Raw genomic sequence first — 19639 nt, 5'->3', positions numbered from 1 at the left:
TAAAACTGTTGGTTTACTTTAATTATTATCACACACATTCACTCCAGAAAAAGGAGAAATGTTTTCAGCATAGATTTTTCCTTTCAAAAATTCAATTGCACCTTCATTCGTCAATGCTTGAAACTTCTTGTTTAGGACCTGGAACAAGGGAATACAAAAGGAAACATTATTTTTAGAGTCTTCAGCAAACAACCCTGTTCATAATCCAAACCTTCACTGACATCATGGCCACAGGGATTTAATGTAGTTTGAGAAGTTAATTTGAAGAATTAATTCTGTTAAAACAAACAACAGCAAAAAAAAAAAAAACACCCACAAAACCCCCCCATAGAAATAAGCCATGGATTTTTAGCTACAAACAATTCAGTGGCTAGGCCTTATTTTTTGTTGTTTTTTCATTCTTGAGCTAAGGTAATATTTATTTCACTGCCAATACTAAGTGGTACTTGTCTTTCAGAGCTCTTCTGTTCTTTACGACACAGACACCTTGTAAGTAGATATGCTACACGGTTATCACTTCGGATAACCATCATTCCCAATAGAGCCTGTTCTGCCAAATAAACATACTCATCACTGTGCTGATAACATGATCTAAACAAGAGAAAACAGAAGGGCTCTTCTTACCAGAATCACATGGTAGCCCAGTTTACTTAGGTGCCGCTTCTTCATTGCAAGTTTCCCTTGGGGGTGTGTTGTACCCAAACAAAAAACAGACATAGGAACAAAGAGAAAAGCCAATCTACAACCAAGAAAAGTGTAAGACCGTGATTCAGTATTATCTTTTAACACTGCAGAATATATAGGTATCTTTCTGAAAGGCAAAATATTAAGACCACGCACATTTTGTTATCCCTTTTCTTTCTCCAGACTTAATTTTGACTTTTTATATTTGTGAGCTTCACAAAAGTACTAGCATCTACCCAGACTCCTAGAGCAGAATTAAGTCCTTAGATCTCCACTTCCCCCATAAGAAGGAAATAGCTCACTCAAAATTCCACATTATTTTGACAGCTTGTTCATCTACTTTTATCATTTGCTAATATTCAGGATCAGTTACTTCTTGACATAAATCCTACTTAGAAAGGTAAGAAAAGGAATACCTGAAAAACAATTTTCATTACACAATTCACTAGCTAAAGCAAATGATACAAAATATATTGCTGTACAGTGATCCAGAACACAGGTGTTAATATTACCCAATTCTAGTTAAGCCTTACTAGAATGATGCATGTCCCACTTCAGTTAGCAAAGGGTCATCTTTTCTCACACAAGATGATGCTTTTTCTTCAAATTATATTTCAGCAGCTGAATTCATTGCTAAAATATATCACTGGGAAGCAAATTTTGGGGACTTAGAAATATAACTAAATTTTTAATTGGACACAGAAATACTTGGAATTTTACACCATAATTTTTTTTCCCCAATTTTAATCATACTTCAAAATCTGTATCTATTACAAGAGGTTGAGACTATCCTTCCTGTGAAATTTCCTGCCTCCTTCTCTATAATGTAATTAGCCTCTATCAGAACAAGGTAGTGAGCTGGATGGGTTGTTTTTCCTCAGCTCAATCAATGCATGACAATTTCTGTACATTTCTGTGAGTACAAATAAGAAACCATCTACTTTGCTTCCGCAAATCAGTAGAAATAGTAATTGGATAGAATAAATAAAAGCAAAACTAGCCTGCTAGAAAAATTATCCAGTTAAAAAAAGGCACCTTTGAACACTTATGTCGGTATGACTGTCTGTTGCAATTACTGGGAGCACTTTCTTTCTTCCTGAATCCATACAGATTTCAAAATCTAAAAAAAAAAAAAACAACCAACAAAACATTAAACACTGCAACAGTTTATAATTAACAACCCATGTAGCTTCTTTGAAAAAGTTACCAGATACTGTCACTGCTGTTTCCAATCTCTGTTCTCCAGCAATTTAAGTTACTGATGGCTTTTCCTTCCCTGCTGTCAATCTGAACAGCTACAGCTTTCACACCTCCAGGAAAAGAGGGTTTTATTTTGAAATTGTGGACATAAGTTTATGAAAATGAAATCTTAGTTTAAATAAACTAGTTTGGATCTGAGTCTGTCACACCTACTCAGATTGTCCTTTAGTCTGATTCCTAGTTAGAAATGCTTAAGAAAATTAATACAAATATCACAATAAACCTGATAATCTGGGTTGCTGCAAATGTAAATCAAAATGTAAAAGAAACCAAATGTTATGAAATGATCACCCTTCAAAGACAATATCCCATTTCATAAATGAAAGCTGAACCCACACATTATCCAGAGCTTAAAAGGAGCAACAAGTCAGAGAACAAAAGAAGGTGACTTTTTGTTTTAAATTTAGTTTTAGTACTAAGAGGTCAACTATCTGAAATAGTTGGATACATTGGATGCAGTTAAAATCTGCTTGCTGATGCTCAACAAAAAATCCAAATCAGTTTTGTAAACAAAAGCAATCATGTTTGAGTAAACTGACATTAACAGAAGTACCCTAGAAAATAAGACTGAGCAGTCAAGGAAATCATCTTTTAAAGACTTTCTTCAAAACTTAACCTTTTACTCATCTGTAATCTATGCAGATTTGTTACCACCTTATTATTTTAGAGATCATAAATCTGCACTAAAAAGTAATGACATATGACAGCAATTTGGCTTCATACCGATATGATAGTCATATGGCAGCTGGACATTTTGCCGAAACATGTTCTCATCTCCCAGAAGCTCTAGCAGTGCCTCCCGAGCCTTTCTGAGATTAATAGATGATACTAATGAGGAGAAATTCTCTGTTGGCAGAAATGCAGGCTGCAAGAAGGAAGGGCTATCAAGTTCCATACACGTTCTCACACAGCGAAGCATCGTTTCCCTTTTTTCCTTGTAAAGATCACCTGAGAATGAATAAAAAAATTTACATTCAGTGTATCACCCCACAGCATTTTTCATTTTGCAGTCTGTCCAGAATCTGTTCAGATTCCAGGTACTGAAATTGGTTTACAAATGTTAAGATCTCCCATGTTTTTAAAAATGCCCGAATATCTGCTGAAGATAAGAACCCTTACCTCTCAGCACACTTCTACTATTTTGACCAATCTCACATTCATTTGTGCAAACTATTAAACTGTAGCCACCATGGAGCCCAAGACAGTAAACTTGATGCCCTAGTACATAATTAGAGAATGTGGTGTCACTTAGATCACAGATACTACATCAGTTTTTTTCTTGCAAATGTAATGTTTAATGCTAATGGTGTTTGTCTTAAGTCTAAGTATAAACTTTAGCACTATTAAAACAATTTATTTATGGAGATGCACTATGCTTTTAAATAATACGACAAAGCAAGGCCTGACCTGACACAAGTTCTTCATAGTTTTCCTTTTTCAGCAGCTGATCGAGTGCTCGATGAGGAATATATCCTAAGATGCAAAGTGAATACACTGCCTTCAGCAGTTCTGCGTTGGAAATCTGGGGAAGGTACTTATTCAAGCAGCTATGAAGAGTCTCATAAAACCTTCAAAAGCAGAAGAAAAATATCTAAATACACAAGTAAGGCTATATAAGATGTAGTTTTCAAAAATGCAACCTAGAAATCATTATTTCCTTGTATAATCCTATGCTGTTTAATCCACCACTAGCATTAGAATCTTTGAGGCTACAGTTGCCTATCAACAGATTTAGTAGCTTCATCAGTCTAGTTCCAAGAAAGTATCCATTTTCAGGTATAGAAAACCATTCTTATATAGTATAAAAAAAATACTAAAAGCACAGCAAATTTACCTTACAGATTAATAAATCCAGATATGGACTTTTTCACAGTTGAAATCAAACACACTTGCCATTCCATATATTTCCTATATTACTCTATATTGGCTATGTAACATAAGGCATTCTCAAATGAAAACCTACAAATGATGTTGGTCTCTGGGAACGTAGTTGAGCCGTGAATACACTCGAAGAACAATCAAAAGGCTTTTCAAGTCCAGAAATTCGGAGTCTTCTGTAACTTTCTCAGCAAGAACACCCATCAGTTCACTTGGCTGAAAGCCAAGTGTCTCAAAGGCAGAGAGAAAATGGATAATCTAAAACAAGACATTTTTATAAGGTCAAGAAAGCCAGTGAAGTGGATCTTATCTTTTGTTTTCAATAAAAAGTATTTTTAATGAAAGCAAACTTTTAAAACCTTAACATAACCTTTTTATTTCTTAATTTACTCTGTAAGTCAAAGAAAAATCTATGAAAATTAACTGCATGAACTTCAAAGTGGAATTCATACAAATCTTGTTTTCAGAGACCAAAGATATACATGAAAAAGGGTAAGAGAACAAACCATAAACTGCTCATTTTACTGCTATTACTACAAATGATTTGGTCTCAAACTCACCTGTCTTTTGTCCAAAAGGCAGACAACAGAATTAACATAGTCTGCAACTGCGGAAAACAGTTTTATATTACGGTACTGGAGACTGTGACAAGCTTCCAGAATAACAATTAATTGCCGAAATGGAGCATCATGAATATTCTCTGTAACATAAAAGCAAAAAAAGAAGAAATGATACAGATCAATGAAAACCTGAGTTGAAAAAGATGAAGTACCAAGAAACAATGCTCTTTTTGAACTCCTACATTGTTTGCTGCAATGAGTGACATGCATGCCATAAAAGATAATGACTGCAGGAGAAAAGAGCACAACTGCAATTGTACAATCATCAATTGTACACTTCACTGCTTCCCCTGCCAGAGGACTGAAGACGACAGCAGGAAAATAACTGAATTCACATCCTCTGAGTTGTGCTCAGTGGCATCCTAGGCTTAGCACGAAACACCTCATTTCTTGAAGTGCTGAGTACTGACAACTGCAACTGAAGACAACAAGCTGCGCATTCGATGACGTGATTTGTAATACTAGTTATAGGCCAAAGGAATCTTGTATTACAGGACACTTAGATCTGAATTTCCGTCTGCTGAGTAATTAGAAAATGAATATCACCACTGGGTCATCACTGCTGCAAAAATTAATTTAATTTATGAAATACACAGTTACTACAATTATGGTCAGGTCCCTAGATACGGAAGAGGGCACTGTTTTCTTGAAAGTCCCAGCAACAGAGCAGATCTTGTAAAACCTGCTAGCACATTCCCTTGCACCATGGGACCTAAAGGATGCCCCTCTCTCTTCTTCCTATTCTATCTCCAACTCTGAAAGGGTTAGTTTCTACCAAGAAATAAATCAGTGTGCCCAGAGCATAATTTGCTCAACATGCAGCAAGTCCTGAGAATATGCAGAAAAATGTACTGAGTAGCTGCTGACCCTGAATGCCATGTAGTCTATGTCTGTGTGGTAGACTCCTATGGTAAAAGGCAATATATCAGAGTTAAAGACTGCATCCTAATTCACAGAACAGATAAAGACTGTAACAACCCAAACATTTTTGTTTCCTAGTTGTTAAGAATGTTGTTTTGCTATCTTAATGGTTTTTGAGACACATTCATATGTATTTTAAGTGTGAATCAATACATCCTGACTCTGTATAGCATTGTAAAGAGAGCATTAACTTTCATTTAAATTTTTTTAAGCTGCAGCATGAGGTCAATTATTAATCAGCATTCAAGAATGAAATCCAGTTAAACAGGGAAAAACTATATTCCATTTACTTTATCAATAAATTGCTCTAGACCACTGATCTATCTTTTAATATCTATTTCCCATTCAGATTAGTTTTAAAAGCTTATCTGAAATCTACCTTGACTTCTTTTTTCCTAAATAATACATACAGGAGAAAATCAAAGAAAAATATATCATTCAAGAAAACGTTAAAAGGGTAGAGACTACAAGAACTATTTGTTATCACTATCCATCAGTACTTTTCTGTCCTGACACTTATGAAATCACTCTGCATTACTATCTTATCCTGTAAAAAAAGGATGTTTCCCGAGTTTTAAAGGAAATCAAGAAAGGTATGTGAAACAATAATGAGGAAGAACTTGGCACATGGAAAGGAAATTTAATAAATGCTTTTTTTTTTTTTTCTTACCCTGGATCTTTTGACTGCAGGCATTCAGGATTGGAATAGAACAGTAATTCATTGCGACAAGACCCAAGAACACACGGTGAGCATTCGGGTAAGTCAGGTGGTCTATTTCTCTCAAAACTGCCATCTAGAGTGAATTAGAATTTATTAAATCCTTCATTCTCCACATGCACTACCACTATTTTCTTAACAAAAACTTTTCACTAAAACTTCCCAAATTTCTTAACCTGTTCAGACTTTACAAGAGAGAAAAAGGAACAACAGAAAGAAAAAACAAAGTAACTTCTTTCAGTTTCTCAGTACACAATTAGAGTAGATCAAGTTTTTTAGATCTGTCACTGAGTTCACAGCGATTTACCTTCATATGGATTTAAAAAAAGTCTCATTAAAACTTATTTTCAGATGCTGTGAATATACACATTATGCTAACTCTTAAAAAAAAAAGTAGTAGCAGAAATATAATTAACACAGTTGGCATTTACATTACTGCAATTACTAGTTTGGATGTGTGTGAGAAATGTAAGTCTCCAGCATGATCCAACCCCATACTAAGTAGCATATTTTTAATACAAACATCCAGCTACAGATGTGCACTGAGACACAGAAGAGTAGCTCTATTGCCACAGAATGGACTTCATTTATAGAAGTAGCAATTAGACTAATAGAAGTGACAGTAAAAATGAGTCTAGCTGGATATTAAAAAAACAATATTCTTACTGCATGTATATCGAGGTAAACACAAAATGCACCTATAATAGACATTGTCTGCAGTATTGTCAGTCTTCCAGCTACAGGTTGGTCAAGGGAATCAGGGAACAGCCTACATGTTCTGAAATACTATGTGGCCAACCCAAACGAGAAGCAAGGGAACTGCTATTTTACTCTCAACTCGTTTTGTGCAATTTCCATTGCTTTTTGCCCCTTTTCATGGGGTAATACTCCCAGCTCCAAATTTAAGTTCCTTTTACACATATATTGCAGGACCATGGTTCATACACCAAAACCTTTGTGTATTTATTTTGTGCACCTGGAAGGAACCATACACGATTTATAAAATGATGCAAAAGCACAGGCTTTATGAAAGTAAAAATGAACCCCCCCACAAGTTTACCTCTAATTTCTTTTTCAGGAAGACTGGAACATCCTTTCCCATACATTTCATCAAGTTTTGCAGTATAAAGATATCTCTGATGCTTGTGATTCGCTGCTCCACTAGTAATCTGATGAAGAAAGAAATGCGAGGCCTTGAGACGGTTTCTTTATTTTCAGCCCAACAGGTAGGTACACTCACTCTTCCTCATTAGTATATTCCAAAAGTTAAAGCAGTAATTCCTTGTTCCTCTTACACCACTTACTTGCAAGACTAGCACAATTTTACATGATGGGGCTGCATCACAGTTGGAAATAATTATACTGGTTCATATGTATGTTTTGCTAATGCTTCCTGATATCTAAATGTTTTCCCTCACAAACTCTGAATTATCAGAAACACCTTCCCTGGTACTACATGTGAATGCTAACGTGCATGCTATTAAGCATTAAGGAATTAACACTTCTGTAGAAAACCATACATGTTTTATAACATCCAGGAAACTTACAAACGGACATGGACAACAGCCTGGTGCAAAAAAATGAACAAGCTGTTCTGTGAGCTGCAGAGACAGAAGGGGATATCATAACACATAAGCTCATGATGAAGGCCTTTTCTCGCTCAGAGAGAAGTACTGTAATTGTTGTCTCTGAATCAACTCTCAAATGTATCTACACAACTACTGAAGTATGAAGTGTCACTGTCTAAGGCAATATATTGCTCTGAAATTCATTGCTGCAGATGCTGCTCCCTCAAACGGACAGAATAGCCTGTTGGTAGAAAACAGGAGATCCACCTACCTACAAGAACTGTGTACCTGAGCTTACAGGAAAACCTGCATTCTGCATGCCACTAACACACCCATCTTTTCAGAAAAGGTCCTGACTGAGGACCAAAAGAACTAAACTACTGCAAGTTTTGTGACAGCCTCAGTAAAAAGAATCACGTGAGTCAGAAGATTGGATACCCATGCAAATCTCATTGGCCTAGAGAAAATCATTACAATCAAATAAGTTATTCTGACAAAGCACTTGCAGGAAAGCTCTGCTGGATTCATAGATAGATAAAATCAGAACTTGTTTTCATCTTAATTTTTCCCTACTAAATTAAAAGGAAATAGTCATTGGCTATTGAACAATATTTTTCATGATAAAAAACCCAAATAGTTTATAATTTAAGCTAGCTTCAGTACCTCCTTTTTACACACAGGTAAAACAGAGGCAAGAGAGGGGACTTGACCATAACAAAATACAGTGGTGGAGATACAGTCAGAATACTCATTGCTGCAGAGTGGTCTAACATCCTGTGTGATCAAAAGTCTTCCTGCTTAGAACTGAATAGACAATGGCAAAGATACCCACCTTGTACAGCCATTATCTTGTGTAAGAGACAGCTTTAGATCCTAGAACTACTATACATCTTTTATGTACAGACTTAATAATCCCTCGATTATTTTTAAGACACATATATTCAAACAATATTTAAATACTAATAACGTGTAAGATATTTTTCTCACTGTAATCCAGCTTGAAGAGCGCTCACATTCTTGTCTTTATCCATCTCTGCTAACGTAGTTGCCAAAACTGACATGCAGCGGTTATCCAGTTGGTTGAGCTTTTCCTGTTAAAGAGTTTTCACAATGTTAGATTGATTACTTCAAACCAGTAAAACTTTCTGAAAAGAATAACTTTAAGTCTGTACCTGCCATCCTGTCTTTCCCCTACAGTTCAGCTCATAAGCTTAATTCTCCATTGACTTCACAGTCTCCTACTTCATCTGAAAAGGGTAATGATTTTTCATAAGTCTCTCGGTTATGTGCGTGCAATTAGCCAGTGGTTTAAAAAATGAAGGAAACTAGACTTGCACGCAGATTAACTTATTTTCTAATTAGTTTCTAACTAGATTTGTCATTTTCCTCAGAATATCAGACTAAAACAGAGACATAACCCAAATCTCTCTGACACTGTACAGCCTCAAAAAGCTAATGGTAGTGTTTTAGCCCAAACTTCCATGGAGGTTTTGATACTTACTTGGCACACCCTCAACAAAGTCTGGACTAAGAGAGTGTTCTGAGGAACACCAAGTTTCACCACAGCATGCAAACTGAACACCAGGTCACCCCGTGTCATCCTTCTGGAATCCCGCAGGAGCTGCTGACAAAGACTGACAAAGGCTGGGTGCTCAAAGGTGAGCTGCTTCTCGTAGCGCCGCCGGTCTTCTGACATGTTTCTGAAGAGCTTCCACATGGTGGTTAAACAGTTCGTGAACTGCTTAATGCAGACAGCAGACTCAGCGGCCAAGTCCAGTACGTCGCTAGGACAGGTACACTTCTGGAGGCTGTTAAAAAACTGCTCATTCTGATCCAGCACTGCCTTCACTCTGAAGCTCTGAGCATCACCCTCCAGCATCTTCAGTTCCAAGGAGCTGTGCGTAGCCTGCTCGCTCACCGCAGCCTCTCTACTCTTGTCTTGCTCTGCTTCATCACCTGCACTGAAAACATCCGCCTTCTGAGACAGAAATCGAAGAGTTGATCCATGTAGAGAGGGAAAAGGATTTGGAAGCAATTTCCTGCAGTTCACATCGTCCAGGCGATCCTGGTACGGGCCGCACTGCGCAGCGTGCATGCTGGGAGGCACTAACGGCCTGGGCACAGGCCTGCACCGACATAAGTACCTGACTGTGCTCAACAAATACCCGATTTTACTATTCATTTTTGTAAACGTCTCGCACACAGATGTAAAACGCTAACTCAAGGTGAGGGACCTGATGAAATTCTACCATTGGAAAAAGGCCTGGAAGAACACAAAAATAAATTACACGTGAGGTCAAGTGGAAATGATACACAACAGACTTTCAGGCTTAAATAATTCAGTAATACCGGCACGAAAAAAAAAAAAAAAAAAAAACAAGCAAAAACCGCGGCTGTGAAGCGATGTGCAGAGGGACCGGGTCTCCTGCACGTTAACTCGCACGCTCTTCCTCCGACCAAAGCCACCGCTCCAGGAGGGAGAACCTCCTCCCACCGCCGGCCCGGGACGGCCACACTGCTGCCGTGCCAAGCCGCGTGCCGGCGCCCCGCGGACAGGGGCCGTGCGGCGGCTCCGCACAGCTCGCGGTACACGCGCGTGACTGCAGAGAATCCGGCTCCGCCGCCCAGGAGCGTTTACCGCGCTCCCCACGCCGCCATAACACCTATCCGCTCTCGGCGCGCACGCTCTGGGCAAGCCTCGCGAGAGGGACGGCGCGCGCCGAGGGACAAATGGTCGCGGCGCGCGACGCGTTGCCGTGCCGACGGCAGAGCTCGCGTTCGGGGTGGTGCGCATGGCCAAGCTGGTGCTGGCGGGTGAGGCGGCCCTTGCGTGCCGTGTGCTGCGCGAGGCTGTGGCGGTCTCTCTTCTCGGCGGGCTCTGCTGCCTTTCTCGCCCTTGATGTCTCTTAGCGCGCTGTCTGTCTCACGCCGCCGCAGCCGCTTTCCAGACGGCCCCGTTACCCTTTGTCGGGAAGCTTCTGCCTCTCGTGCTCCCCGACACTCGCGCGGTGAAGTACTACTCTTGTTGAGATGAGGATTGCTTGGCCCCTGACATTACCCTTTCGTAGCTGCTTAATGTACTTGCTCTGATGCTGTCTCGTGTGGGACCGGCTGTTACACAGGCTCTGCGTGAACCTGGAACCGTGCAAAAAGCATGGGACATGTTTTTATTAGTCACCGCGTTCCTTTAGCCGAGCTGTGCTGCTTTCACAGGCAGGGCAGGCTGCCCCCAGTACGCCGAAGCCGAGCTCCTGGCCGACTGCCTGCAGGCTAAGCTGCCAGCCCTCAGCGTGCACAAGGCGGTTCTGCACCCCGACAGGTGGCAGGTAAGGGCCGCTGATCCAGACGTGGGGACGTGCAGACCTCTAGTACGTCTTACTGTGCTCTGACAGCGACTGGGTGTGCGAGCACGGCCGCTGCACGCTTCCCAGCCTGAGGGAAAGTTTGAATGCTGCGAGTCTTACCGCAGGACAGGGACACAGAACGAGAGCCACGTGTGCTTAGTTGGTAAGAAGCTGAAGTTCGTCATTTCTTATTGAGAATATGTGGCTGCTCACAGTAATTTCTTGCGTTCTCTGACTTTCACTGTCATTTTCAAGAGGATTGCTGGCATTCAAGGGCTTGGAATTACAATGGAAGTATAAAATTAAATCTCTCGTATTTACAGTATGGACAGACCTTTCCGGGTACTTTGCTATATGCTCTATTTTACATATTGCTGCATCCATAGTGTGGTCCCTATTAAAAAAAAAAAAGAAAAAAGAAAAAAGAAAAGAATTTGCAGTATTACTTAACAAGACAGACAGCGCTGTGATGTTTTTACCCATTGTACTTTGCTTGACATCTCAGCCAAGTAAGTCAAATAGTAAAGTGAATAGCAGTTAACTTCTGCAGCCTACTTCCCTCCCGCAGAGGTTACCCACTTCTTCCCTACTCACCTGCTTGAAGAATCCTGAGATTCCTTGCTGATTTGCAATGGTTCTGTGTTCAATATCTCTAAAATAATAGAGCAAAACTACAGCAGTAAAGACAAGTGGAAATTACTAAAACCTTTTGCTCTGCTGCTGAAATATTGTAGTACATCAGTGTAACTTTGTGTCAATCTGCCATTTTTTGCACGCTGGTATGTGGGTAAGTCTTAAACACTTTGTAATTATGTATTGGGAGGAAATAATGTTTATAGCTGTAACACATAAATTCTAATGTGAACAAATATTAAAATCTTCTGGGATGATGTTTTCATTAGCAGTGGCTTCATGATGTTTGTGAAAAGAATGGATGGGAGCACAAATGGTCTCCAATCATTTGGAGAGAACTGTTGGACCGTGGAGGCAAGGGTCTGCTTCTGGGAGGACTTAATGAATTTCTGGAATATGCTCAGGTAATGAGCTACTTTTAATACAGTAAACCCACCATTTACGTCTTCTTATAACTTTGCTCATTTTTATTTCTCCTTCAGATGTAAAATAAAGCTATCCTTCCTAGTGTTCCCTTGCTGTGTTTGAGCTGTCATTTGATTAGAGAACGTCTGTTTTTGTTCTTAGCACTATTATGGCATCACCTCAGTGAAGCTGACTGAGGAAATGTTAGACATTGCTGAGGAGAACTTACAGGCACACATGGAATCTGAAAAAGAGCAGGAAGAGATTAGAAGTCTTATCAACCCTTTGCAGATCTGGATCACCAGGTTAGAGTAAAAAGAGTATCTACGAATTTTCACTCTGTTTTGGAGGAATACAATTTTTCTTATCACATCAGGTATAACGAGCTGAGGTCATACATGAAATCATATAATTTATTGTTTTGAATTAGATCCTGCATCCCTCACTATAACCATTCAGTGTGTAAATTTAAAATTATTTCTATTTTCGTTGTGTTTTGTTCCGGTTTAAGTGTCTGAACAGGTACCAGCAAGCCCCCCAGATCACCTTGTGGAAAAGCAAGTATTTACAAAACAAGCTAGGAATTTTGTACTGCAACTATGAAATATTTTTGGGAATATTTAAATAAATAGTCTTTTGCAGTTCTAGCCACAGAAATGTATGTGTTTTCCCTAGTCTCCAAAAAAAAAAACCTAACCTAAAATACCTAAAAAAACCCACAAATTCATGGTTCTTTAGTGACACTTATTTTTTAAATGACATCACTTGAAACGTATAGGATGAAAACCTTCCAGTGAAAGAACATTCCAACTTCTTAATTTTTAACATGTTTAAATGGGAGAGCAATTAAGGGTCCAAGCTGTATACCTTTTTAAACATAATCGAATCCAAAGGTGAGATCTTTGTGTTTACTGATGTAATACTTTTGTACAAGCCCTGCATAGTGGTTAACTATGGTTTGTCTGTATCCTTTTGTCAGTGCATCGGCTCCAACCTGCTACCAACTTATCCCCCTGTTGGCAAGTGGTGATGTGTTTGGAATGACCACGGAAATCAGTATCCATTTGCTTGATGCTGCCCAGTTTAAGGAACATCTTTCTGGTATTGTAATGGAAGTTGAAGACATGGCGTTCCCACTCCTCCGTGGTATTTCAGGGCACACTAATATCAACAAGGCTTTTCTTCAAGCTGATGTTATCATTGTTCTTGATGATATCCTTTTCAAAAGAGACACTCAAACCCTTGAGAACTGCATTAGAACAGTGAGTGAGATCTGTCGAGTGTATGCTCCCCTGATTGAGAAGAATGCAAAGAGTGAAGTCAGAATAATTTCAACAGGAAAGACCTTTGTAAACCTTAAGGCAATGATGATTATCACGTATGGCCCATCCATTAAGCCTGAAAATGTCATTGCTGTTGCAACATCCTGGGAAAGTGCAGCTAAAGCCACGCTGGCCAGGAAGCTTAATATGAACGTGGCAGGTGAGTATTTGTACATTCTGGGAGCATTTGGGGAGGTCAGTGGATAGACATCCTTGAGAGCACGTATTTCATAGAACAATACAGTTGGTGTACGTGCAAAACTGCAAACACAGCAGTGCACACACTGAGTTACACAGCTGTACAGAATGCCAGGGTGCGACTAGCAGGTGCTACCATTCTCTTTGCTTACTGCTACATGGATCTCTGCCTGATCCCATAAAAGTCAATTTTCTTGCCAGCTCTTGTAGGCTGCCCATCTATTGTGCCTATACTATGTTGGCAATATACTAAGCTGAACTGAGCTGTGGCAGATCAGGATCTAAAACTTGCATTTGCAATCCCATTTATGCTCTGCAGTGCGTTACTTTGCTAGCTGTGAATAAAAATGGCATCAATGACAACATGCTTCTGTGTGGACAATGAGAGTGAAGGAAATCTGTGTTGTAGTATTATTTCTGGGTTAATCAGTTCTCCTTCTTGGGTTAGTTGTCATAGCTTGGCTATATTTGCAGAGTTCTGGGCTGCACTGCAGCACTGTGTTCCAACGGTCTGCTCAGCGTCAAGATTCTCTGATGTGCTGCAGTGGTATGAACATCAGTGACAAGTGTAAATATTTGGGAACCTGATAGTATAGAATGATAAGTTAGTAGGAAGAATTTTCTATCAACAGTTTATTTAAGAAATTCATTTTGTACTAAAGCTATTACATTTTTGGAATATTTTTAATAGATTTCTTGTAAATGATCTGTATTTGCTTGTACGGAACTTTAAATTGAAAGTTGTTGTATGTTTGTCATATGATTTGTTTTGTTTTCTATCAGATAAATGTTTACTAGGTTTTGTCTGTTATATATAATAACATGATATTAATTTAAGTTCCTTTACAGATTATTAAAAGGTTTCATATGTTTCCTAGAACTTTGGTGCATTTTTCAGAGGTAAACATTGTTGCTATTTAAAATGAAACAATGAAATGGAAAATAGTTCATTTTCAAAAGGACTTCCAGAATTAATCCAGTTCAATCTATACTGTAAAAATATTTGTTTTTCTCTTTGTCCATCTACATATTTTCCTCTGTTGCAGGAGTTAAAGATGTGATTGTTTGGGGCAACGTTACTGGCTGTACCTACATTGATTTGTCACATGCAAAGCTTTACAGATATGACAGTGCTATTTGGGGCCCAGCTAATTTTTCACGTCCTTTGTTGAATTTGATTTATGATAGGTATGTACAGTACACATTTGTTTCTTAAAGTAAAACTAAATAACTTTTCTACATCTGAATTTATCTGAACTTTTAAATGAAAATCAAGAATGATGATTGTTTTCAAGATTTGTCTTTGACTAGCACTGTACATAAAGGAAAACTTAAGCTGAAGTACTGAGTTTGCAAAAAAAGGCCTGGAAGAAGAACACAAAAATCAATTACACGTGAGGTCAAGTTGAGTAGTTCCTGCTACTATACGTAGGTCTGATTCCCTGCCAACTTTGTACACAATTATATATTCCTACATAGTAGTCTTTAAGAATGAAAAGCCACATAGTGTATTAGATGTCTAGAATGCATGAAAAAATTTTGAAACAACAGTAGACATATATTGGCGTCTTATATCTGAATTACATCGAATTTATGGCATGAGGGAACTGATGTTGTCGATTTCCCATAAGATATGTTAATGTGTGTTAGAAAAATACATGGCATCTAAATAGCTTCTTGGGGAAGGAGATAGCAGAGAAAGGATGTTAGGAGTGAAAGGGCAGCTGATGTTGCAAGTACTCAGGCGTGAATGTGCAGAGCTCCAGCTCTGCTTCAAGTCTTCCGGTGTCTACTGGATAGCAGATATTTCTTTTGTTCTTTACAAGTACTGTGCCTAGCGGGGATTATGGTGCATGGCTGGATTCTTACATAAAACAGTAACAAATATGAATAGCAATAATAATAGAGGTCATAACTTGAGTAAATGACCTTTCATAGACAAGTAATGCTTGTTGTCTGCTCTTTAGCCACTTTTTACTATACTTATTTCCTGCCTTCAATTGCGTTGCCTTCAGCAAATTCTGAATAAAATGCAACTATTATCTTCACTTGATTCTAGCTCTGTTGTCCTCTAGAAAACTATCTACAGTCATCTCAGGGCTTCCCCTCTTTTTCCTTGTCAGCAAATGGATCAATTCAGAATTTACATCTGCACAGAGTTCGTTAAGGTCCCGTGTCTGCCATTGTGCAGGAATGTTATCTGCTCATGCAATAGCCACGGCACTAAGATACTGGTTTCATGGTTCTCCTCCTGGAGAGATTGTTTCTATGGGAATACTTAGTACAGGTAAGTCTACTTCTGCTTCAGATATTCTTTAATAGCTTCCTTGTAACCTTCCCCTATTTCTATAATGTTACATTTTTCATCCTTTATTTATTTATTTGTTTGTTTGTTTTAAAAAAATCATAGTTATCATTGGAGATTGAGAATTTTTTTCACTGTATGAGCCTGCAAATCTACACAATTATGCTATTTTGAGCTCATTATTTGACATTCATTTCTTAAATGTGTATCTTAGGCTAATATCAGCTTGTTGCAGATTGTCACTTAGTCTTTAAAATTATATTTTTCATGTATATGGTTGGAGATGGAATCTTTGTAATTGTTAGAGCCAAAGGTATAAAGGCATGTTCTTCTTGTGAAGATATGCACACCAGTAAATGGAGTAGTACACAACAGCCATTTAAACCTTGTATGAAAGAAAAGATTTAAATTGTCCACTTCTTAAAGTGTATAATTATGTGTCCATCAAACTATAATTCAGAATTACAGTCAAAGGGAAGCCCTTTAGTCCTTGAATTGTGTGGTCAGTCAGGCTCTATATCGAGATCTTGCACAGTCATAGACAATTTGTAGGGCTTATTCTTGACACTGCCAAAAATGTGATCTATAATAATAAATAAATATATGTGGGTAATTTTCATTCTTCTGCAGGTCAGTTTTGCATTCCTGAAGGGATTGTCTTCTCTATGCCAGTGAGGTTCCAGAATGGTACCTGGGAAGTTGTGACAGAATTAGAAATTAATGAAAAAACACAGAAAGTTCTGGGAAGCTTATCCTATGACCTGATACAGGTGACGATTTTGTGCATCTGATAGTATGCCCATTGTGCCACCTATGGCTACACTGCAGTATAAATCAGAGTGCTAAGACCCTTACTGAAGATGATAGTTTGCATATGCAAACCGTACACACGTGCTTATGTACGTAAAATTGAGTATTAAAAAAGAAAATGTAGTATTTATGTATTGAAATGAACAGAATATTGTTCTGTTCCCCAAAAAGGAGATGAGAAAAGAAGTTTACATATCGAAATGTAAAATTTGCACTCCAACATTTGCAGGCTTTGTGCAAACTGAAATATTAGCTTTAAAGCTTTTACATTCTGTGGTGCTGATCTTAACTTTGTGTTTTATTCAGAGTAGTTCTGTACCAAGAAACATGTATTTTGGGAAGCTTATGGCTGTGTCTCTCTGTGAATGAAGGCCAGACATTATTATAAAAAAGGAATTCCTCAGCAAATACAAAATCAGCAAGCAATAATTCCATTGTTAGCTGTTTTTCATTTAGTGAGAAAGAATTTAACTTGATTAAATATTGAAATTACTAAAAAGACCGGTACAAAATTCCATATCCTAGCATTGGTAAAATATTGGTCATCTTCAGTCACAGTAGTTATGTATGCCAATTATCTTTGTTTGAACGTATTTTATTTTTTGTGAGAAACTTGAGTGAATAACAGGAGTAGGTGGCATTAAAGCTGTTTTTTTCTTTTCATTCAGGAAAAGCGCATTGCATTAAAGGAAATAGAAGAAATTCATCCTTGTTCAGCAGATAAATTCACTACTGAAAAAGATTTGTTTCAAGGTGGGTTTTTTCCCCCAAACCTTAAAATCAAGTTTTAAGTGAGAATTTAAGTAATGGATTCCTGTTTTATGTCCCTTTCTTTTAAAATGGATATAAAATCATTCAGGGAGGAACATAAATAACAGGTGCTTGTCTGATATATCCTGGACATGCTACAGGAAGGACAAGTCTGAGTGGAAGTTGCTTTATTTTTATAAACATCTTTCATATCATTCACAGATAATGAATAATATATTCGGTATAAAAATACTAGATTTATTTTCCAGTCTAAAGTGAATATATTTTATTTTAGATTATTATTGAATAGAACATATTTTTAAACCATGTGACTATGATAAGAATAGCACTTCCAGCATATACTTTACCAAAGGTTTTTGAAACTATTCTTTACTTTCTTTACCCTCAAGGAAGAGAGGTGAATTTCTAACAGAGAAAGAAAAATGTAAATTGGAACTCAAATTCCTCATTTTTCTGTTTATCATAGTTCATTTAATATCTTTAGTCTATAAGCTAGTCAGAACAAAAAAAGTTTGAGATATCCAAAGAGAGCAGACAAAATAAAAAGAGAGATCCCTTCTTGGTACAAGAAAGGCAATCTCAGTAAAGGAGGACTCACATCTATCACTTCTTCCAATTACAATAGATGAAAGATCTTTTCAAAATCACTACGTTATTGACCTATTTTGCTTTGTTTATTATCAAGTGCCAATTTTATCATTTACAACGCTGTTTTACAATATGCAATGATATGACAGTTTTCAACTAAAAACCTATTGAACAACTCCAGTATCCATAGCTAATATTAGGAGCGTGTGGGAAGTCTTCAGGCTGCATGATACAGCTATGGTGAATCTCCCTTGAATCCGTGATCTACTTTTTCAATGCAGAATGAAAAAACCCCACACTTTCTCCTGTCTCTTTTGTGCTGCTTTTCCTGCTTGTTTTGCTTTTCAGTTGTTAGTCCTCTTAAGAATGTGTAAAGGAAAGAATAATCATTAATCAAAGTAAGAACAGATAACAGTACATTTTATTGCTTTTTTTACTTTTCTTTCTTTTTCCTGACTGTTCTTTGATATCCCACTTGTGCCTTTTGTCCTTTTATGCAAATTAGCTGTTTCTGCGCTTATCCCTCTTCCTTTGTGTTATCCTTATGTATTCCTTCTATCTTACTTAGTTTGGACTGTTTTTCATTTCAGCATAACTTCTACTATCTTTATAATCAGATTCCCAAATCCATATATTTTCCAGGCTTTCCCACTGTTCTAGCCTTTCCTTTCTACATCCAAATCCCACAGCTCTTTTTTTCTAGTTTGAGGGTTGGGGTTTTTTTTCTGTTTCTCTTTAGAATTCTTTCCAATGCTTTTGTCCCTGCACTTACTATGTGTTATCTACCTACCCAGTGATCGAATGCATGAAGGGACAGGCTGAAGAATGGGGCACCTATTTGGAGGTTGACCCACAGAGCCTTTAGAGAGCACATTGGCCCTTTTATTATCCATGATTGTTTCTCAGAAAAGGACTACAGATGCAAGATGATTTTTCTGACAAATGCACAATGTAATTATTCCTCTAGTTGTAATTTTGATTAACCCAGACAGATGATTCTCAGTTAGATAGGTGTGTCCTCTTCTCTCTGCTTTCTCCTTGTGTGGCACTCCTTTTCTAGAGCTGCCCTGATCTTGTAGCTGTTTTAAATACTAAGCAGTGAGCCCCTCCATTGCTGGCAACTGACGGTTTAGTTTTGACTTACTCTTCTGACATTATCACCAAAGGCCACATTATTCAAAAATTATCTAAGTGCCCTGCTTATCTCCCTGCAGTTTAAGAATTTTTGGATATTAGCAAAAAAACATACCACTTTTGCTTTTTGTTTTTACAGAGATGGAAACTGTTCCTACTGGCTCAGTTTAGCAAGACTTGTCTTCAGGAGAAAACGGTGAAAATTTGCATGCTAAAACAATGTTTTGATTGCTCTACAGAGTAAACTACAAAGAAATGCTAAACGTTGTCATAGCTTTTATTGTGCTGTCTTCATCCAAATCTTGGAAATCAGTAGGTGGAAAAATATCTCAAGAGCGGTATAAGTGGAAGTCTTAATCTGGAGACCAAAGCAAAACATTCACTTGCTTTAATGAGTCTAGAATTTAATTTATGTCCACCAACTTCTTCACATGAATGAACTGTTTTGAAAAAATCCTTCAGTGTCTGAAATGTCCATGT

At 37.9% G+C, this 19639-nt stretch overlaps 2 protein-coding genes across 2 annotated transcripts; one reads left to right on the top strand and one right to left on the bottom strand.

Moving 5' to 3' along the window:
- Nucleotides 1–9935, bottom strand: FASTKD2 (FAST kinase domains 2). The gene is made up of 11 exons (XM_065750447.1): nucleotides 9151–9935; nucleotides 8637–8740; nucleotides 7142–7250; nucleotides 6034–6157; nucleotides 4383–4522; nucleotides 3908–4080; nucleotides 3352–3512; nucleotides 2668–2892; nucleotides 1720–1804; nucleotides 625–739; nucleotides 1–138 (listed from the first exon to the last, which is right to left on the bottom strand). The coding sequence occupies exons 1-11, from the start codon at nucleotides 9829–9831 to the stop codon at nucleotides 19–21; spliced, it is 2037 nt and encodes a 678-aa protein (XP_065606519.1). The 5' UTR covers nucleotides 9832–9935; the 3' UTR covers nucleotides 1–18.
- A 506-nt stretch (nucleotides 9936–10441) lies between these two features.
- On the top strand, nucleotides 10442–19413 carry MDH1B (malate dehydrogenase 1B). Its single transcript, XM_065750448.1, has 10 exons — nucleotides 10442–10463; nucleotides 10863–10975; nucleotides 11896–12030; nucleotides 12194–12336; nucleotides 13011–13513; nucleotides 14598–14739; nucleotides 15675–15838; nucleotides 16487–16626; nucleotides 17335–17419; nucleotides 19299–19413. Exons 1-10 carry the CDS (start codon nucleotides 10442–10444, stop codon nucleotides 19328–19330), a joined length of 1479 nt encoding a protein of 492 aa, XP_065606520.1. The 3' UTR covers nucleotides 19331–19413.
- The last annotated feature ends 226 nt before the right edge of the window (nucleotides 19414–19639 follow it).

The sequence above is a fragment of the Cyrtonyx montezumae genome, unplaced genomic scaffold, assembly GCF_038088225.1.
Source record: "Cyrtonyx montezumae isolate F1298 unplaced genomic scaffold, pur_monq_1.0 scaffold_7, whole genome shotgun sequence".
In the NCBI taxonomy this organism is placed as follows: domain Eukaryota; kingdom Metazoa; phylum Chordata; class Aves; order Galliformes; family Odontophoridae; genus Cyrtonyx; species Cyrtonyx montezumae.
The sequence above is the reverse complement of the archived record's forward strand: the minus strand, read 5'-3'. Positions and strand labels throughout refer to the sequence as shown.